The sequence below is a fragment of the Ramularia collo-cygni genome (genome assembly GCF_900074925.1).
Source record: "Ramularia collo-cygni strain URUG2 genome assembly, contig: RCC_scaffold20, whole genome shotgun sequence".
Classification (NCBI taxonomy): domain Eukaryota; kingdom Fungi; phylum Ascomycota; class Dothideomycetes; order Mycosphaerellales; family Mycosphaerellaceae; genus Ramularia; species Ramularia collo-cygni.
This window is the reverse complement of record NW_019716274.1, coordinates 107,015-123,818: the sequence shown is the minus strand read 5'-3', so window position 1 is coordinate 123,818 and position 16,804 is coordinate 107,015. Positions and strand designations below refer to the sequence as shown.

The window sequence follows — 16,804 nt, the reverse complement described above, 5'->3', positions numbered from 1 at the left end:
CTCCTCAACCACACGCCTCCAAATCACTTCCTCCAAATCACTTCCTCCTCACCACTCCCCTCAATCTCCATACCCCCCGCCTCCTCCATCATCCACTCAAATCCCTTCCCTCCCACTAATCCGAGTCCTCCTCAACAATATCCCAAAACTCCTCATCATCTAAAAACCCCCTCCGCCTCTTGGCATTACAAAGCTTACTCCCTTCCTGACTTAACAACCCGCCCTCCTCCAAGATCTTCCTCCTAAGTTTCGCCAATTCCTCGCCCGCGTCCAATTCCTCTTTACTCCTCCCCAGAGGCGAAATACCGTATGGATCGAATTTCTTCGCTGGAGAGACTTCTTCTTCGTCGTCGTCTGGTTGTGGATGTYGTTGATGGTGTTGATCTGGACGGGAGGGGATCGTAGCGGGTTGAATGATGGGGGTGAGGAGACGACCGGCTGAGTCGGAGAGGTAGAGGGATGAATCYGTTTCGTAGGCTATGGTTGGGGAGAGGAGAGAATGTTAGCWGGTGGGTTCCATGGCATGTCATGTGAAGCAAGGAAATGGATCATGGCAAGAGGTTGTGGTTGTTGTTGGTGTGGTATGGACAAGCAATGTACACGCTCGCTCAACGCGAAGCATCAGCATCTCACTCTCAAGGACGCACACAAATCACAGCAAGATAAAGCACAGCAGCACGCTCAATCCTCACCACCAGACTCACCTTCACCTCTCATGCCATCTCCCAACTTCCACCCCACGGCCTCCAAATGCACCGTTTCTACATGTGCCAACCACCGCTCAATATCCTCAAAGGTCCCCACTGCCCCATCCTCTCCATCCCTCACTCTTCCCTTACCATCGACGTGCTTGCCGGCATTCTTACACCCGGCCCACCAACACTCGTAATCCCCTCCTTCATTCGCCGTGCCGTGGAGTTTGAGAATGTGCTTCTTCAACCTCTCCAAACCGTCCAGCTCGGCTTTGCATCCCTTCCACTCACACTTGTACACGGCATACTCCCGTCTCTGCGGTTCCGCTTCCTTTTTGGAGGCCGCGGTCGTCGACTGGCGGAGTTTACTACCCAAAGGTTTCGCTCCCGCTTTCGCAGGCGTGAGACCTTGAGCTTCTCGTGAATGCACATTCTTTCTCCATCCCACCGGTCGGCCCTTTTTCTTAATCACATTCCCATTGGCGTCGACTTCGCGAAAGGCGGCATAGCCCACCGCTCCACCCGACGACATGATGTTCGGCGAGCCGTTCTTATTAGCAGGTGATGTACGTGCACGTGCGGGAGTCGAGGTCGAATCGGTGCGGCGGTGATGGGTCGAGCGCGTCGGTGAAGTCGTGTCGTGGTTGGTGGAAGTCGCGTTGAGAGGTGACGCTGACTGAGCGGCCGCTTTTTTGCTAAAAGCCGGCCGGAAACCCTTGGGACGGCCCCGCTTCTTCTTCTCGACTGGAAAGTTCGCATTCGGTGCCACGCCACGCATTTGAGCTGCGTTGGGCTGGTCTGATCTCTCCGATCTGATAGTTGTGACTGCAGTGAGACCTCTTGTAGGCTGCTCACCCTCATCATCGGCATCCTCCGTCGCATCCGAGTCTTCAATACGCTTCTTGGCGGCCTCACTCTTCGCCTTGGCTACGGCAGCTGGCTCACCAGGATCGATGAATGACCACTTAATTGTAGAGAGATCACTCTTGTTTCCTGCCCCATCTACAACACCGCCGTGATCTCCCAACAATTTCTGCATGCTGTTGAGATGTGCGTTGAGAGGTCGCATGTCAGGGTGACGGCCCGTCGCAAGGAGAACATCTCTTGCAATCGTGCGGACATCGTACTTGGACTTTCGTGCCACACGATCTCYCATAATCGGCTCGACCAACATCTTCCCCCGCACACGCTCCATTTGAAGCTGCTCCTGAGAAGGCCCTCTAGACTTTAACACTTGATGGGGAGGAGGTGGAGGAGCAGCAGAAGGTGTAGTTGACGAGGGAAGCGGGGGTGGTCTGGAATATCCATTCTGCCGCATGGATGGATTGTATGGTCCGGGCTGGCCAATATGTTGCGTGCCAAAGTTTTGCTGAACAATCTGCTGAGCTCGTTGAAGAGGGTTGAAGACGGCATTGGGAAGCGGGATTGGTGCTGGTCGTTCAGTCTGGAATACCTTTCTTGGAGGTCCTTCATCATCAGAATCATCTCCACCGGTGAGATCGACAAGGTCACCAAACGTTCGCTTCCGAGCCGCTTCCTCCTTGTCTGCTGGAGGTCGTCGCGGCTCCTCAGGTTTGATGTCAACAGGAATTGGTGTGGAGTCATCCTCAATATGGATGGGTTGCTGATCAAATGGTAGCATCTCATTGTTGGGGGATTGAACGGCCCCTCCATTCAACGCAGAAGCGAGAGAGTTGGTGGGATATGTAGGAGCTGTGGGCATGCCATTGATCGCACGAGCGGCGTCAGTCAGAGAGGAGAAGGAGGGTGACTGATAGGAAACAGTCCCATTACTTGTCGGTCTCCCTTGGTTGGGGATGGAATAGTGATTCTTGGCTCCTCTCTTCGTCGGACCCGCCGCAGCATTCATCTGTGCCGAACTTCCATTCGCCGGAGATGCTGCAGGCTTTCCAGTAGCACTCCTTATTCCATCGGGCACTGCTTTCAACAACTCCTTTGCCAATGCGGATCGCTCAAACTTGACCCCAGTCTTTTCAATCATCTCGCACAGCTGCACATAGGAAGGATTGGTGTCGAGGATTTTGAGCACTTGCTCCCTGGTGATGATAAAGCCAGTGTTGAGATTTTCAGGACGTGCAGCAAGCCATTTGGCAGCAGCCTCTGCCAGACTACCCTTCTTATGAGGTGGCCAAAGTGAAGTGTTGCCTCCGGTTTGCTGTGCATTCCCACTCGCTGGGACGGGTGGTCTACCATTCTGGGGAGTGTTGTTATTAACTCCAGTGAATGGCTGATAAGGCTGGGCTGGAGCGGCATTTGCTGGAATTGGCTTCGACTGCTGTCTTGCTTGTTGAGCCTTTCCAGCTCCCCTCTTCGCTGTGTTTGCAGGAACGGAGACTGCAACAGCTGGAGGAGGAGCCTGTGGAGTGGTCTGCGCAGGTGAAGTAGCATGTGCAGTCCTCTCCTCCTCCCACATCTTTGCAAGCAAAGCGGGATTCTTCGCATTGAACTCGCGCATCTTTGCAAACATGGCCCTCATCTCTGCTTCCTCATCATTGGCAGGCGGCTGGGATTGATCGCCCATCATCGCAGCCATCATGGCCATACTCGCGGCTTGTCCATCATTTGCAGAATTGGAAGACCCCGCACCAGAAGCCATCTGCTGCAAGGCAGTCGCTGCAGTCTTGCTTTGCCGTTTTTCCTCCCTTGCCTTCCTCCTCTGCTCGTTCTTCTTCTCCTTCGCCTGTTGTTGCTTACAAGCCTCTTCTTCGGCTTTCCTCGCGTCTTCCTCGGCCTTTTCCCGCTCGGACTCTACCCGCTCAATCTCAGCCAGGCGCGCTTCCTCTTCAGCTTTGCGGTCGTCCAACACCTTTTGCCGAGCGTCTTCCTCTGCCTTTCGCGCCGCCTTTTCCGCGTCAATCTTCTTGCGTCTCTCCGCGTCGATTCGTGCTTTTCTTTCTTGCTCGGCGCGGAAATCGTAGACTTGGGAGGGATCGACTGTTGTTGGGGAGGGCTCTACCGAAGTGCTCTGCTGACGTGAATGTGAATTTTGCTGCTGCTGATGATGCTGCTGTTGAAGATTTCGCGCCGCAGTCCGAGGTGATGGTTGAGGGTTGGAGTTTCTCGACGTCTGACGGTTGTGAGTTTGCTGACGCTGCTGAGCTTGCACGGCCTGCAGAGGACTCGCGTAGCGATCCGGTGGTTGTTGTGGATTCTGGTGTTGAGAATTTTGGTGTTGAGGGTTCTGCTGTTGAGTGTAAGCAGTCATGTATTGACGGTGTTGTGAAGCAGCCGATTGCGATGAGGGTGCATTCTGATATGATTGTGTACTCGCATTTGAGGCCGAGTTTCCAAACGTGTTGGAAGATTGTGTTTGAGAGGATTGATCCGGCAAGCTCAATCTGCCAAACGTAGCAGCGGAGGAAGTCGGGTAGGGTGGCGATTGATTGGCCTGACTTTTGCTGGATTGATTGTAGGCGGGATTGTTGTTGTTGCTGGTATTGTAGGACTGTGAATCACTCCAGGTCGAGGTGGGGGTGTTGTTGTATTGGGATATGGAATTGGAGGCGCGGCTGGTGGAAAAGTCCTGGGGAGTGAGGGCATTCAACGCAGAAGCCGCACGGGACGAGTTGCTTGTTGATTGTTGTTGAGGCTGTGATTGTGCCGTCCCATACGTCTGACTACCGTATTGAGCGCCGTACGAGTTGGTGCCGTAGCTGGTTGTGTACGAGGGCTGCTGTGGGTATTGCGGCGTGGAGGAAGGTGGGTTGTTGGCGTTGGCGTTGGAGTAGGTATACCCCTGCGGTGGTTGTTGATTCGCCTGACTGCCCACGGGATCGTAGAAGTTCTTGTAGTATGAGGGCGCCATCTTGCATGCGATCAGAGATGCGTGTGTTGGGTGAGGTCGAAGCAGGTGTTCATGCTCATGGTTATCCTTGGAGCGCAACGATTTTTGAAGCTTMTTCTGATGTTGGCAAGACACTTCACCTCCCGTACGCAGTCTCGATGTAGTATTTCCTTCCCATCATGGTCATYAACAATCATATCAACAACCATCTATGCAGCCCAAGAATCGCGTGCCGCGACATGGGACCGGACGGGCGATGCGACGCTAGTCTCGGCTTGTTCCGGGACTCCACACGAGACTTGGCAAGAACATTGAATTTGCTGCAAATTTGGCCTGGTCTACTTCTTCTCTTCGCGCCGCCGACCATCCACCTCTCTACTAACACCAGCAGCCCGTCACTTCCTCCAACAAAATGACGAAGATCAACACCAGCCTGTCGTCCAGCCGGAGAAAGAGCCGCAAGGCTCACTTCTCCGCGCCTTCCAGTGTGCGCCGTGTTATCATGAGCGCTCCTCTCTCCAAGGGTAGGCCAATCTTGAGGACATGACCAACACAAGATACAGACTGACATGTCCTGCAGAACTCCGTGAGAAGCACAACGTATGCGCATCTCCTATCAATATCAATCAATCCATCACCTCTAACATTTGATGCAGGTTCGCGCGATCCCCATCCGCAAGGACGACGAGGTCATCATCAAGCGTGGCAGCATGAAGGGTCGCGAGGGCAAGGTCACATCCGTCTACCGTCTCAAATATGTCATCCACATTGAGCGCGTCGCCCGCGAAAAGGTCAACGGCCAGTCGGTCCCCATCGGCATCGCTCCTTCCAAGGTCGAAATCACCAAGCTCAAGCTCGACAAGGACCGTGAGAACATCATCGAGCGCATCGCTGCTGGACGTGTCGCCAACGAGAAGAAGCGCACCAAGGCTTAAATGCGCTATCCTGGATTGATGCATGGATGATCAAAAGTTTGCATGGTCGGGATGGCCGGGATGGAGATATTCATGATGATCATGATGATGGAGGAGGAGAAACAGTGACGGAGGACGTAAGAGCATGATGCCGCATATACCCTCTGCACATCTCCCCCAACACACCCAACACACAACCCGACTTCAAATGTCTCATACGAGAGTGCAAAAAGCCAAGTTTCACTTCCTTTTTCTCTCTCGTGATCCCAGGTTCTGGGTGTCATGCAGGTGTGCTCCGTCGTAATGACAAGCCACCGCCGTGAGACGCCATCGCAGGTTCTGCGCGCTCAGATTGTTCGATGTCCCTCCCATCCTCTCCCCTCCCACGGGAAGTACGGACGGACGGACGGACAAGATCTTCGTTAGAGATGTATCGCAGGTTTCATGCGCCATCTCCATACAATTTCCCATCGCAGGTTCTGCGCGTGAAGTCTTTTCCCCAACATCCACATCCCCATCCCCATCCTTCTTTTCCACTCCCTTTCATGTACACCTGTTCTTCATCAAGCACTGACGTTCTCGCTTGAGGAATAAGAACAGCGCACACCACCGCTAGGATATCTACTCAGTATGCCTAAACCTCAATGGCTACATGCAGTTATACGCCTAGCGAAGATTGATATTCTAACCACCGCACTTACAGAACATTGCTCGACGCAGAAGTTTCATCCTTCGCCTGGGATGCGATGCTTTGAAGGTGCGGGACATATCTTTTTACAAACAACCTACCTGCTCTTCACGGCAGGCAGACGGAAAGGAGTCTTTGCATTGGGAAGAGTCGAAGGGATGCAATGAGGGGTTGGTGACAGACGGTAAGTGAGTGAGATGTATTCGTTTGTAGCGATGCAATTGAAAGATGTTCTTTTTCAAAAACGTTTGGCTGCCTTGTCTTCTTCTCGTTCAATTGTGTGGTGTTGCCGTGTGTGTTTCTTGGCTGCAGAGGACTGTCAAGATGCCATGGGATGGATGTGCTGCGATCGTTTTCAGCTCGCTGGAGGTATCCAGGCTTTGAGCTTCGAGGGATTTCAAAGCTGGACGATGATACTGCAAGCTCCATGCTTGTCTCATTCTCCATCCAGCTTGCAGTGCGAAAGGCAATAATGTAGGTAGCCTCCAGGGATTGGCTCTGATTTGCGTTGCAGAAGTCGACTAGGCAAGAAGCGGGGAGAAACGCGAACACATTCCCACTTCCACTAAACGACAACTCAGATTTTAGGGAAGAGAGCGAGGAGTGTACCTTTGTGCTCAAAGCGTTCATCGTGTCTACCTGCCACGCCTGCTTGGATCCGATGGATGCTGCCCGGCTTAACTTATGATATGCAGCACTGCTGTCAGCGGATGAGGAAGCTGCGGTGGATATTGGAGTCCTTTCCGAGGAAGGATATCAACAAGACGGGACCTCTTCTTCAGGATGCTCACCAGACAGCCGCCACCATCCACTACTATAGCCACTGCGAGCTCGCTCTCCGCCTTGGTACGGGTTATCTCTGCTTGATGATGTACACTCTAGAGTACTCTGCCCATGAGTTGACCAGGATTGGAATCATGGCCCACCAGGCATTTTATAACCCACCTATGAAGAGCCTGTCCATCTTCATGCCTACATTGGCTGACAACGCCTCAAAGACGTCCTTGGATGCGATCTACGCCGATCAAAATGCAATCTGCGTCACTGGAGAACGGAAGCTACGATACCGCCCGCTTGACCTCCCCTCAGGCCTGGAGAGATTCGCAGACAGAGCTCATTACGCACATCTGGAGCCACAGGAGTCGTCACCTAGATGGTTCGATATCATCACGAGCCCACGACGCCGACAAAATGCTGCTGAATCTCAATTGAGAACGCCGCTTCGCCAGGTAGAATCATCAAAGCAAGACCATCTCACCGCGGACTCCATGGCTTCTCCACCGTCGCTTATGCTATTCCGACTGCCATCTCGCTGCTTCACCATGACCTTGCATCGAATCTGGAAGCGCAAGGAAGTCGAGAGGTTGTCCGACGACATGTACCGGACGCCTCAGATGCTCACATCATGGGGAAGTTATGAGGCCGGGATATCTGGTAATTGCCGGGAACTCCACCAGCGCCACTTGATCCACTTCATCCAACTTGTATTCTACGTCGCAAAGTCCGATCAGCCTCAGGTACCATTCAAGGATACACTCCGAGTATGGAACTTACGAAAATATTCCTGGCCTTCTCCTCGTTCTTCACCTTCAAGAGTGCCTCCAGTAGGACGTGGCTGTCCGCACCTTGGCTGTACACGAAGACGTTCTGCGCCAATTTCAACTTCTCGATGTTGACGGTGGCGATCCAGCGGTTCAGACTACGTTGAGTCTGGAAGTAAAAGATTGACCTCGCATAGAAGACCTGAAAAGTTGTTTTCTGTCAAGCTGAAAACTCATGCATGGCGTCAAATTGGCCCCTTGGGGGGGGGGAGGAGACTTACCTGGATGGCCTCGCAGTACATTTGCTTGCAAACGAGCAAGAATGGTGGAGGTTTCGGCAGACCGTCATCACGAGGCGGATCACCTCCTTTCTTCTTGCGCCTGAAATTCCGGCGTCGACGGTACTGCGTGACGGTCTCATCGCACACAAGGGCCATGATGGTGTTCCTTATCTCAGCCGAGAGCGAGTTGAGGAATGGACCTGTCGAGGTTGTGTACGTCAGGCTGACGGGGAGTCCGACTGGAGTGGTGGGCGTGTCGGCCTTGCGTTTGCCTTTGCGAGGCATGCTGAGAGTGTTGATGAAGAAGAGATTGATGATGTTGGGATGAGAGAAGAGAAGAACGGATTGAGTTCACATCTCATGAGAGGATACCCGTACATTGCTAGCAGATTCTCTCGATGCTGGACCTGGAAAGTACGTGCAAGTCAACTCTGGAAAGAGTGCGGTCTTCACAGCCAGCAGTTCTCCGGAAACAATCGAACGAACTGGCAATGTCTCTCCTTTCCAGGACGCACTTCTGCCGAGGGAATATGTACGATTGCTTTGCTGCCCTCTGTTCACGATCCGCGATCGAAAGATGGCCGGCACTACTACCGCATCACCCACAAACCGAGCTGGACACTGACTGTGCTGTTTACGATGATCGATGGACCATATGGTCTAGCTTCTGCTACAGGGAGGTGCCATACCCAGTCCCCGAGCGCTCGTCATACCCTGACGCACTGAGAGAAGTGTCCTTTCCATCCATCGCACGGGACGGCTTGATCGAAGGACCTGATGTAGGAAAGCAGACCAGGGCTGATGCTTGTCTTTCCCACTGCTGCGGCCAATTGCTGGCACGTTTCTTTGACCCTACTTGTGGAATGATGGAATGCTCACTTGGRAACGCCTAAGCGCCCAAGACCCACGATTACTTCACCCATGGATACTTGCTAGATACCTCGCCAGCGTCAAGGATGCCGCCTTGCTCCTAGTTTGGGAGTGACGGCCGCCGAAATCGAGCCGCTTGTCTTCGCAGAGACAGATAGCTACTTCCATGATCTTGTCGGGGAAGGCCTTGAGTAATACTCAAACGATGAGTGCGATCTGGTATGCTGTGGACCTCTACTGGACTTGAGCTAAGCGCGGTGTCCTCCCCGCTCGGAAATGCGACTCAAATCGACCGTCGAATGACCTCGTAGCAGGGCTTCCTGGCGACTTTTTGGGGATTTCTATGGCCTCAACGGCGATGTGAATCCCTCCGACGGCTCTGAGATTTCATTCATGGAGTTGGATTGAGACTTTCGAGCACGCGAATATCCTCGAGGGCCTTAAGACTGCCACTGGCCCACTTCGTTTAACTCTCAATGAGCGCCAGGACCAACAGATACTGAGTACACGACGAGCACGCGGAGCTGAGACGTGATTCATTGAGACGGGTCAATTCCGCAATGAATTTGAATACCCATACGCTTAGATTGGATTCAATGTCTTTCGGGAAAAGCTGCCCTGCCCAGAACTCTGTCTTGCTCGCTACAGCGCCTCACAAGGCCCAGTCGCCAGCTACTATTCAGGTCGTCCACCAGCACTGTTATCGCTCGATGCTTTCTTGAGTGCCGCGGCCCCCCACAAGTAGATCCCTCCGACCCCCACCTCCAAAACCCCAATCGCCCTCATCCAGCGCTCAAGCGGTCAGAGCCTGGATCTCTGGTGCGTTTCTTTCCGTCCACCACTTCCAGCTCCCGGCCTTGTTCTGCTGGCCCTGCGTGTATCGATTAGCTTTGAACATTCCTCAAGAGCACGAAAGGGGAAGCGAGACTTACAAACACCTTCTCGCCGTTCTTGAATCTAATCAAGGCTTCGGGGAGGACGTGGAAGTTGTCGTGTTCGGACCAGACGAAGACGTTCCCCCCCAGAGCGAGATTGTCGATGCGTACGGACTGGATCCAACCCTCGAGGCCACGAAAGGTTCGAAAGTGGAAGAAGGATGTTGCATAGAACACCTGGAGATCTGTTAGTTCACGCGCGGTCATGATTCGAGGATAGGTAAGGACTTACCTGGATGCAGTCCGAGTACATCTGTTTGCATGCGAGGAAGAATGGGGCGGTGGGCTTGCCACTCTCGCGCGCCGACATCTTTCCCACTCCCTTTCGGCGCTGCGCTCCGGCGAGGTTCTCTTTGCGGCGGTATTGCATGACGGTGCCTTCGCATGCATACCCCAAGATCATGTTGCGCACCTCTGCGGAGAGAGACAGGAGTCCGACCGAAGGTTGGTCGAAGGAGAGGTCGACAGGTGGGACGACCGGTGCCACGGCTTGAGCGCGCTTGGTCTTGCGCTTCGCCATGGTGTGAGAGTGTTGTTCAGGTTGTGAATGTTGTCGAAGTCGGGTGACAAAGAAGACCTGAAGACGCGGTGGTGTAATCGAAAGGGTGGGGAGGGGAAACAAGGAGGAGAGTCCGTGCGTATCCTTCCGGATTGGGCGCTTTCACTCCTCAAGTCACTCTTGTACAGGACCCGCTGGAGATCTACATTATTGGTTGTGTGTATAAGATGATGATGATGATGCGATTCATTCTACGGGATTGGCAACTGGCTGTTATATGGGCCAAAACAGGAGGTTTGTTCGTTTGCCTGGTGCTCTGCTCTGCTCTGCAAGACAAAGGAGAACAGCACCGCTGAGTTGCTTGTCAATTGGCTGAACGCTTGCTGAAGGGCTTTGAAGGTCTCAATACGGAGGCGCAACGACAAATCCTTTTCCGCCGGGATCCTATAGAGAGAAGTGAATCATCGGCGGAGGGAGAGACTATCTTGCTTGGCCACCGCATCCGTCGAGTTCACGATTCGAGGCCCCGAGACCGTAGAGTTTCGAGACTGCGGACGTTATGCCTGGTCTTTTTCAAGGCCTTATGCGGGAACGCAGACGGTCGAAGGACTCTTTGAGCGTTCTAAGAGACGTACATACTTGGGTACGATGGAAGGATTGGAGGCAGTATGCTTGGTTCTTCTCGATCGAAAGGGAAGACCGTGATTGGAGAGACTATGATATCTTGCTGCACCGAGCCCAAGGAGCTCACGTTTGAGACCGCAGAGTCTCGAGACTACAGATACTGTCGCCGATCTCTTAAGGTCTTGTGCAGAAGTCARGCGGTCGATCGTTCTTCGAGAAGCGCATACTTGGGAAGGATTAAAGGCAATATGCTTGGTTCTTCTCGATCGAGGCACAAGATCGACATTGGAGAAACTATCTTGCTGGGTTGAATTCAATGAGCTCACGTTTTAAGAACTGAGATGGAGCGGCGAAGGGAACCGCCCAGCACTTTGCAAGAGTTCCGGACTCGGGATTGATGGGGAAGGCATATCGTATCGCATACATTTTCGGGGAGCCTGCTTTTGAGCAAGGTCGCAGAAAAGACCATTCGCCCGACCTCTAACAGCTGTCGATATGAGGACTATTCACCGGGGCAGGGCATCTTCAGTCATTTCCAAGATGTCTTAAGGCCTCGCTCTCTACAGGATCGGTCATTGTGGGCCTGCTTAGAGCGGTGCCCACCAAGCTATGACTAGTGAGGTGCTTCATCCACTCCATCTCATCGCCRGAGTGGACCGGGTCTATTGCTGCAGCGACACAGCTATTCCTTACATTCTAAAAGTCGCTTGACTGCGAAGACCAAGTGGTAATGGCTCAGGCTTCTATCCTCGATCGGTAAGTGCAAGACCTTGGTCGGATGCCCCATGACGGCGCTTCTAGGAGACGGGCAAGCATGGAGAACAGTCGGAAGACACTGCCGGAACTGATCACAGAGAGACACCGAGACGACATCATACCGCAAAGATCGAATCTTCATTTCAAGCACGATTCTAGCTACTCGCTTTTCTAGTCATCATCGCCGTAGCACGGGATGAGACCATGAGAGATGATGATGCTGCCGTTACCGCTACAAGTATGCCCCTAGACTGCTCGCCATTCATCTTCGATGCCCTGGAGCCTAACGTCCACTCCAGTAAGTTCTACTTGACTTTCAGGACCTGTGCCTATCGGTTGGTCGAGCCTTGGACGGAGAGATCATCGGAACTCAGGGTTCCCACTGAAGCATCCTCATCTTCAACCGCCGCCTCTTCCGCTCCAGCTTCTGTTGTTCCAGCATCTCCAGCTTCAGTGTTTCAGCTTGAGCATCTTCGGTTTGAGTAACGCCGAACTCTTTGGGACGGCCCCGCCACCCGTACTACGCATTACTGTCAGTATCGAACTCAATCACAGTGTGGAGAACATTCAGTCATACCTTCATCCGGYCAAGCCTCTCCCTCTCCTCGCACAGACCAAGAAATGACTGGCGTACACCACCAACGTACACCCGGCGATGCAGCAGCAACCTCCCCTTTCCAGTCTTGTCAAGCCAAGCCTGAAATGTGCGCTTCGTATCGAAGTCAAGCCGAGCGTTGAAGGGAAAGACCTTGCTTGCTTCTTCATACATCTGCTTACAAGCTAGCCTGCGAGTAAGGAATAAATGTCAGCGTGGATCAGGGCCTCGTCAAGTGCCCTCAATACCTCGATGTACATACATCAGTCCAGGAGCAGATGGTTTGCCGTTCACTTTCCAGGTTGTGAGCCTCTCGATCAAGGCCTCCTTGAACTTTTCCTTCTTCCGTTCCGAAGCGAATACATAGCGTTTCAGCTTCCAGGGATCGGTAGTCCGCTTCTCCTCAACCATTCGACCAGATCGCCGAGTCCAGGTCAAGGTGGTGTCTCTGCAGGCGTACATCAGGATCCGATTCCGGATCTCCGCGGGAAGGAGTTGGAAAAGATCGGACTGGGACTGGTCGGTGATGGTATCGTGATTGAGCTTGAACTTCTTGACACTTGGGTGCGCAAGGTCCCAGGCTTTGTTGGCCTCCTCAATCTTGAGGCGTGTCGCTTGATGTTCAGCTACTGTCTTCCGTTGGTGGATCAAGGCACGTTTCAGACCCGCATCGAATGTCACACGCGGCTGTCGCTTCCTATTAGGAGTCATCTTGGCTGGTGGATGATTGTTGTTGGTTGAAAGTTGAAGCTTTGAAGAGAGTGATAGTTGATCAGATGATGGTGGATGTTTGGAGTGCAAGGTATGAGAAGAGATGATGCAGGTTGCAAGGGAAAGAGTCGGTTTTATGCTCGATGGTATGTCCGTGCTGATCACAAGCACGTGAATGCACTCCTGCCACGTATATTCGTGTGAAGACACAGGTGAGGTGACATGGAAGGAGGTCAGAGCTGTCGGCATGTCCATCCTCGGATCGAGAAGTCTTGAGTGTCCCGGCACTKACATTGAGAGTATGCTCTCGGCACAGCATCYGTATCTGAAAGTAGTGAGATCCTGACCATCAGCGGACAAGATGTATGCGATGGTCAAGAATACACCTGGACTGAGCGATGTCTGCTGAATTGCACGGGACGGTGGAGACAGATTCGATGACAACTTCAAAGGCACAGCTTCCGAATTCCTACTTTTGATCTTCTCTAAGCCGGGTACTCGTATGTCCCGCTGTCGTTCGCTTTCTTCAACATCCTTGATGTCATGCTTATTGCGGCTGAATGTACGTGAAGCGTGGCGACGTTCTTGTATCTTCAACCCAGCGACTCGTCCCGGACCTGACAGATCAGACGAGCCTTCACTGCAACGAGTGTAGCGGTTTTGAGGATGACGGAGCGGCACGACATCAAGCCGCTCCTGATAGGCGCCTGCATGGTCGCTTGGTCGTAAGACCGACATCTTCAACTGTCTCCTCGCCTTGCATTCTCGCAGCCAGCCTCACACATACCTTCCTCGCGCTGCGACTGTGGCGACTCAGTAAGCAAGCTGTCTGATGTGACATCACTCACATCGGCCTGTGCTGGATCGTTGTCCTAACGAATTCCCAAATACATGCCGCAGTCAGGACGTTGTCGCTCCTGCTTCACCGAGACGGTCGTGCCATTTAGCATGGTTGTAAAGTCAAGGAAGAGCTAGTAATTTGGCGAGTCGCCATGTACTGATTCGTCTYGCTGTGCAGGGCTTCCCTATCTAGCCTTGGTTGGCGGCATTGAAGACCGCGCTGGGCCTTTGGCGGGTATTCCTGATTCAGCTTACTCCGAGCCAGGCTTGATGCCCGTCAAATGCATGCCATCACCGTGATGGTGCTCCTCCACCAGAGAGATCTTCTCAAGTAGGCTAGCTTTGCTGGAGTTCCAGTATGAGCATTGCTATGCATGTCCCGAGGATCTCGCCTTACCGATCATGTCCCTGGTTTCCACTCCTTCCGTATCCACTTGAACGAAATCCATTGGCGTGGTGTGCTTCTGCATAGGACCTCCGAGGATATAGCATCTGGGGCGATGGAGGTGATTGTGGTTGGGAGCGAGAAGACAAAGAAGCTGGGGAAGTGAGGTCCAAGGGCGAGGGAGATTAGAGTTCGCCGCACTCTCCACCGCATCCAGAGACTTTGCCTTTTTCACAAGCATCAAAATACTGCGAGAGAGAGAGAGAGATGAAAAGCGTATGTTGTAAGGAGGTGATAATGCGTACAGGTGGATGTAATGTACAGAACCCTCACTGAAGTAAGAACAGCTGTAATACACGCAGTTGCTCCACCACTCCTTCTTCTGAGAGAGATGATTTGGAAAGACGATCGACTCTCCGCAACACTACTTAGCTTAGCGGCCAGAGCTACCTGTCCACGAGCTTGGCTGTCTGTCGACGACGAGGAGAGTAGGATACGAGCTCGCGGACTCCTTGAAACCAACCTACCTTCTCCTCTACGAGCGGTTTAGTGGACTAGAGAGCCTTCCTTACGCTAAAGCATGTACGCTCAAAGCTTTCCTAACACCAGAATCTCCACGTTCCACTACTTCGCTCTCTGTCGTGCTTGATAGCGCTCCTATTCCGAGTGCTGGCCCTGAATGCCGGGATCCGGCGATGATAATAGAGATGCCATCGCTAGTAAGCAGCACAATGTAGAAGTCAGCGATCTCTCCGTTATATGTAGATTTGGAATACACCGAGCGCGACAGGCGGAAAAGCGAGAGCATTCGAGCGTGCTCTTATAGGCGAGTATCGAGTTCTCCACCTGTCAGTCTGAGGGCATGTAGCATGGCTGAGCGGCATTCTCTCTGCTACGGATCTTGGGAACAACAGAGCAACCGATACGGGAAACCTCATCATGCACCGAGACAAGGTGCCCTCAGCCACAACTCTACCGCTCAAGAGCTCCCTACATGACCGGTGATTTTGGAGCTGCTAGAGCATTTGCTACTAGCGCAGTGCCCGTTCATTCAGTGGAGAGAGAAGGTAAGGATGCTAGTCTTATTGATGACTTCTCATATCGGCAGTGGTGACAGAAACACGAACCGACGTTGACAATAATATTCCCGAGTTTGTGCGGATCTGATGTCTGCAGCAGCGCTATCTATCAATCCTATAGATTTCACCCAGCAAGCAGACGCTCTGTAATAGCCGCTCCACCGTACATCCATCGCCAGAATTTCACTGCAGCATTACCGCCGCTTCCTCCACCCGCTCCTCGATCTTCAACACCAAGTACCCTCGACTTTACAAAGCCACCTGGGCTTCCCACCAGCAACCGAAAGTCCGCCCTTGTACAAGTACTTCTGGAAGTCAGCGTTTCCGAATCGATTGAGCTGGAGCAACATCATTTGAAACTCACCAGCAGACCTTTCTCGGCCTTTTCGCCAAGCAAAGCCTCGGGAAAGACAGGATGTCCCTCCAAGAAGACATGCTTAGCATGCTTCAACCTGGCGCGTTTGACGACATCGAGCCAGAAATGGAGTCTGGTCATATTGGCGAAGTTGAAAGTGGCACGTGCGTAGAATAGCTGCGAGGCAAGATCAGCGAGGACAAGGGTGTATGGAGAGTTGGATTCACCTTGACAGATTCTGCATATAGCTGCTTGCATGTCATGAGAAACGGAGCCGTGGGCATGCCTTTAAGCCCGCGCACTTGTCGCTTTCGACGCAGGACTGGAGGCGGAGGTAGACCGACGAGCCTGCGCGCTTGTCGCTTCCGGCGGTAATCCATCTTGGTGTCGATGCATACGAGGAAGATGATTTTATTTTTGACCTCCGTAGGCAGCCGGAGCAGTAATGCCGCCTGCGCGATGTGGTCGAGGTTGACTGGTGACTTGGCGACCTTATCGTTGCGTTGGGGAGCCATGGCGATGTATACGGTGAGTTGTAAGTAGTGCTGAGGATTTTGAGAGAGAGAGAAGAAGATCGACGAGGTGCGGGTACGGCTCAGGTCGCACGAGGGATGCGGGTATGAACCACATGGCTCACAATTTATTTTCAATCCATTGTATCCATGGGAATTTTTGACCAATAGCCGTGATTTTGTATTGCTGACTGCGAGATTGGAACTCTCTTGGACAGAGTTAAGATGTACCATACTATGGAGAAGCTTATGACAACAACACTTCTCCTGGGCTCAATGGGCGCAACTTGTAGTTCTGCTGTAGAGTTTACGGAATGAAGAGAAAATGGAGGAAGGGTCATTTGTGAAAGCTGTAACTTACTCCATGCTCGTAGATTTGGGGAAGAGTATACAGGGCGCCGTCGCACCAACAAAAAGGAAGAATGGCTCAGCACATCCGGTCAGAGGGCTGGCTATATCTACGCAGTTGTTTGCTTCAATAATTTGTTATTTGCCGTATTACAGAATTCCTCAAAGGGTTCACATTGTCAGGTACTTTTCCTAGCCGAGTGATTTTCCCGACAAGCTTCAGCATGCCCCTTCACGGAGAGCTTGCTCAGTAAGTCTCGCTCGGCCCTTGATTGCACTGCCGCTTTCCCCTCGATCATCTCCGTAGGCCGAGTGATTCTGTCGAACAATGCCATCGAATGCATGCTATCCCAAGCGCCTTCTAGTAGAAGTCG

The 16,804-nt window shown here is 52.7% G+C and overlaps 6 protein-coding genes; 1 reads left to right on the top strand and 5 right to left on the bottom strand.

Moving 5' to 3' along the window:
* Positions 1-681: 681 nt before the first annotated feature.
* RCC_09894 (uncharacterized protein) lies at positions 682-4,518 on the bottom strand (the record flags this gene model as incomplete). The annotated part of the gene is made up of 1 exon (XM_023775133.1): positions 682-4,518. The coding sequence occupies one exon, from the start codon at positions 4,516-4,518 to the stop codon at positions 682-684; it is 3,837 nt and encodes a 1,278-aa protein (XP_023630901.1).
* Positions 4,519-4,909: 391 nt separating this feature from the next.
* RCC_09893 (probable 60S ribosomal protein L26) lies at positions 4,910-5,432 on the top strand (the record flags this gene model as incomplete). XM_023775132.1 has 3 exons in its annotated part: positions 4,910-5,021; positions 5,078-5,097; positions 5,154-5,432. 3 exons carry the CDS (start codon positions 4,910-4,912, stop codon positions 5,430-5,432), a joined length of 411 nt encoding a protein of 136 aa, XP_023630900.1.
* A 2,081-nt stretch (positions 5,433-7,513) lies between these two features.
* On the bottom strand, positions 7,514-8,206 carry RCC_09892 (uncharacterized protein; the record flags this gene model as incomplete). XM_023775131.1 has 3 exons in its annotated part: positions 7,514-7,588; positions 7,654-7,842; positions 7,922-8,206. 3 exons carry the CDS (start codon positions 8,204-8,206, stop codon positions 7,514-7,516), a joined length of 549 nt encoding a protein of 182 aa, XP_023630899.1.
* Positions 8,207-9,584: 1,378 nt separating this feature from the next.
* Positions 9,585-10,246, bottom strand: RCC_09891 (uncharacterized protein; the record flags this gene model as incomplete). XM_023775130.1 has 3 exons in its annotated part: positions 9,585-9,662; positions 9,724-9,903; positions 9,959-10,246. The coding sequence occupies 3 exons, from the start codon at positions 10,244-10,246 to the stop codon at positions 9,585-9,587; spliced, it is 546 nt and encodes a 181-aa protein (XP_023630898.1).
* Positions 10,247-11,975: 1,729 nt separating this feature from the next.
* On the bottom strand, positions 11,976-12,911 carry RCC_09890 (uncharacterized protein; the record flags this gene model as incomplete). XM_023775129.1 has 3 exons in its annotated part: positions 11,976-12,125; positions 12,183-12,390; positions 12,463-12,911. The coding sequence occupies 3 exons, from the start codon at positions 12,909-12,911 to the stop codon at positions 11,976-11,978; spliced, it is 807 nt and encodes a 268-aa protein (XP_023630897.1).
* A 2,653-nt stretch (positions 12,912-15,564) lies between these two features.
* On the bottom strand, positions 15,565-16,085 carry RCC_09889 (uncharacterized protein; the record flags this gene model as incomplete). XM_023775128.1 has 2 exons in its annotated part: positions 15,565-15,747; positions 15,798-16,085. 2 exons carry the CDS (start codon positions 16,083-16,085, stop codon positions 15,565-15,567), a joined length of 471 nt encoding a protein of 156 aa, XP_023630896.1.
* Between the last annotated feature and the right edge of the window lie 719 nt (positions 16,086-16,804).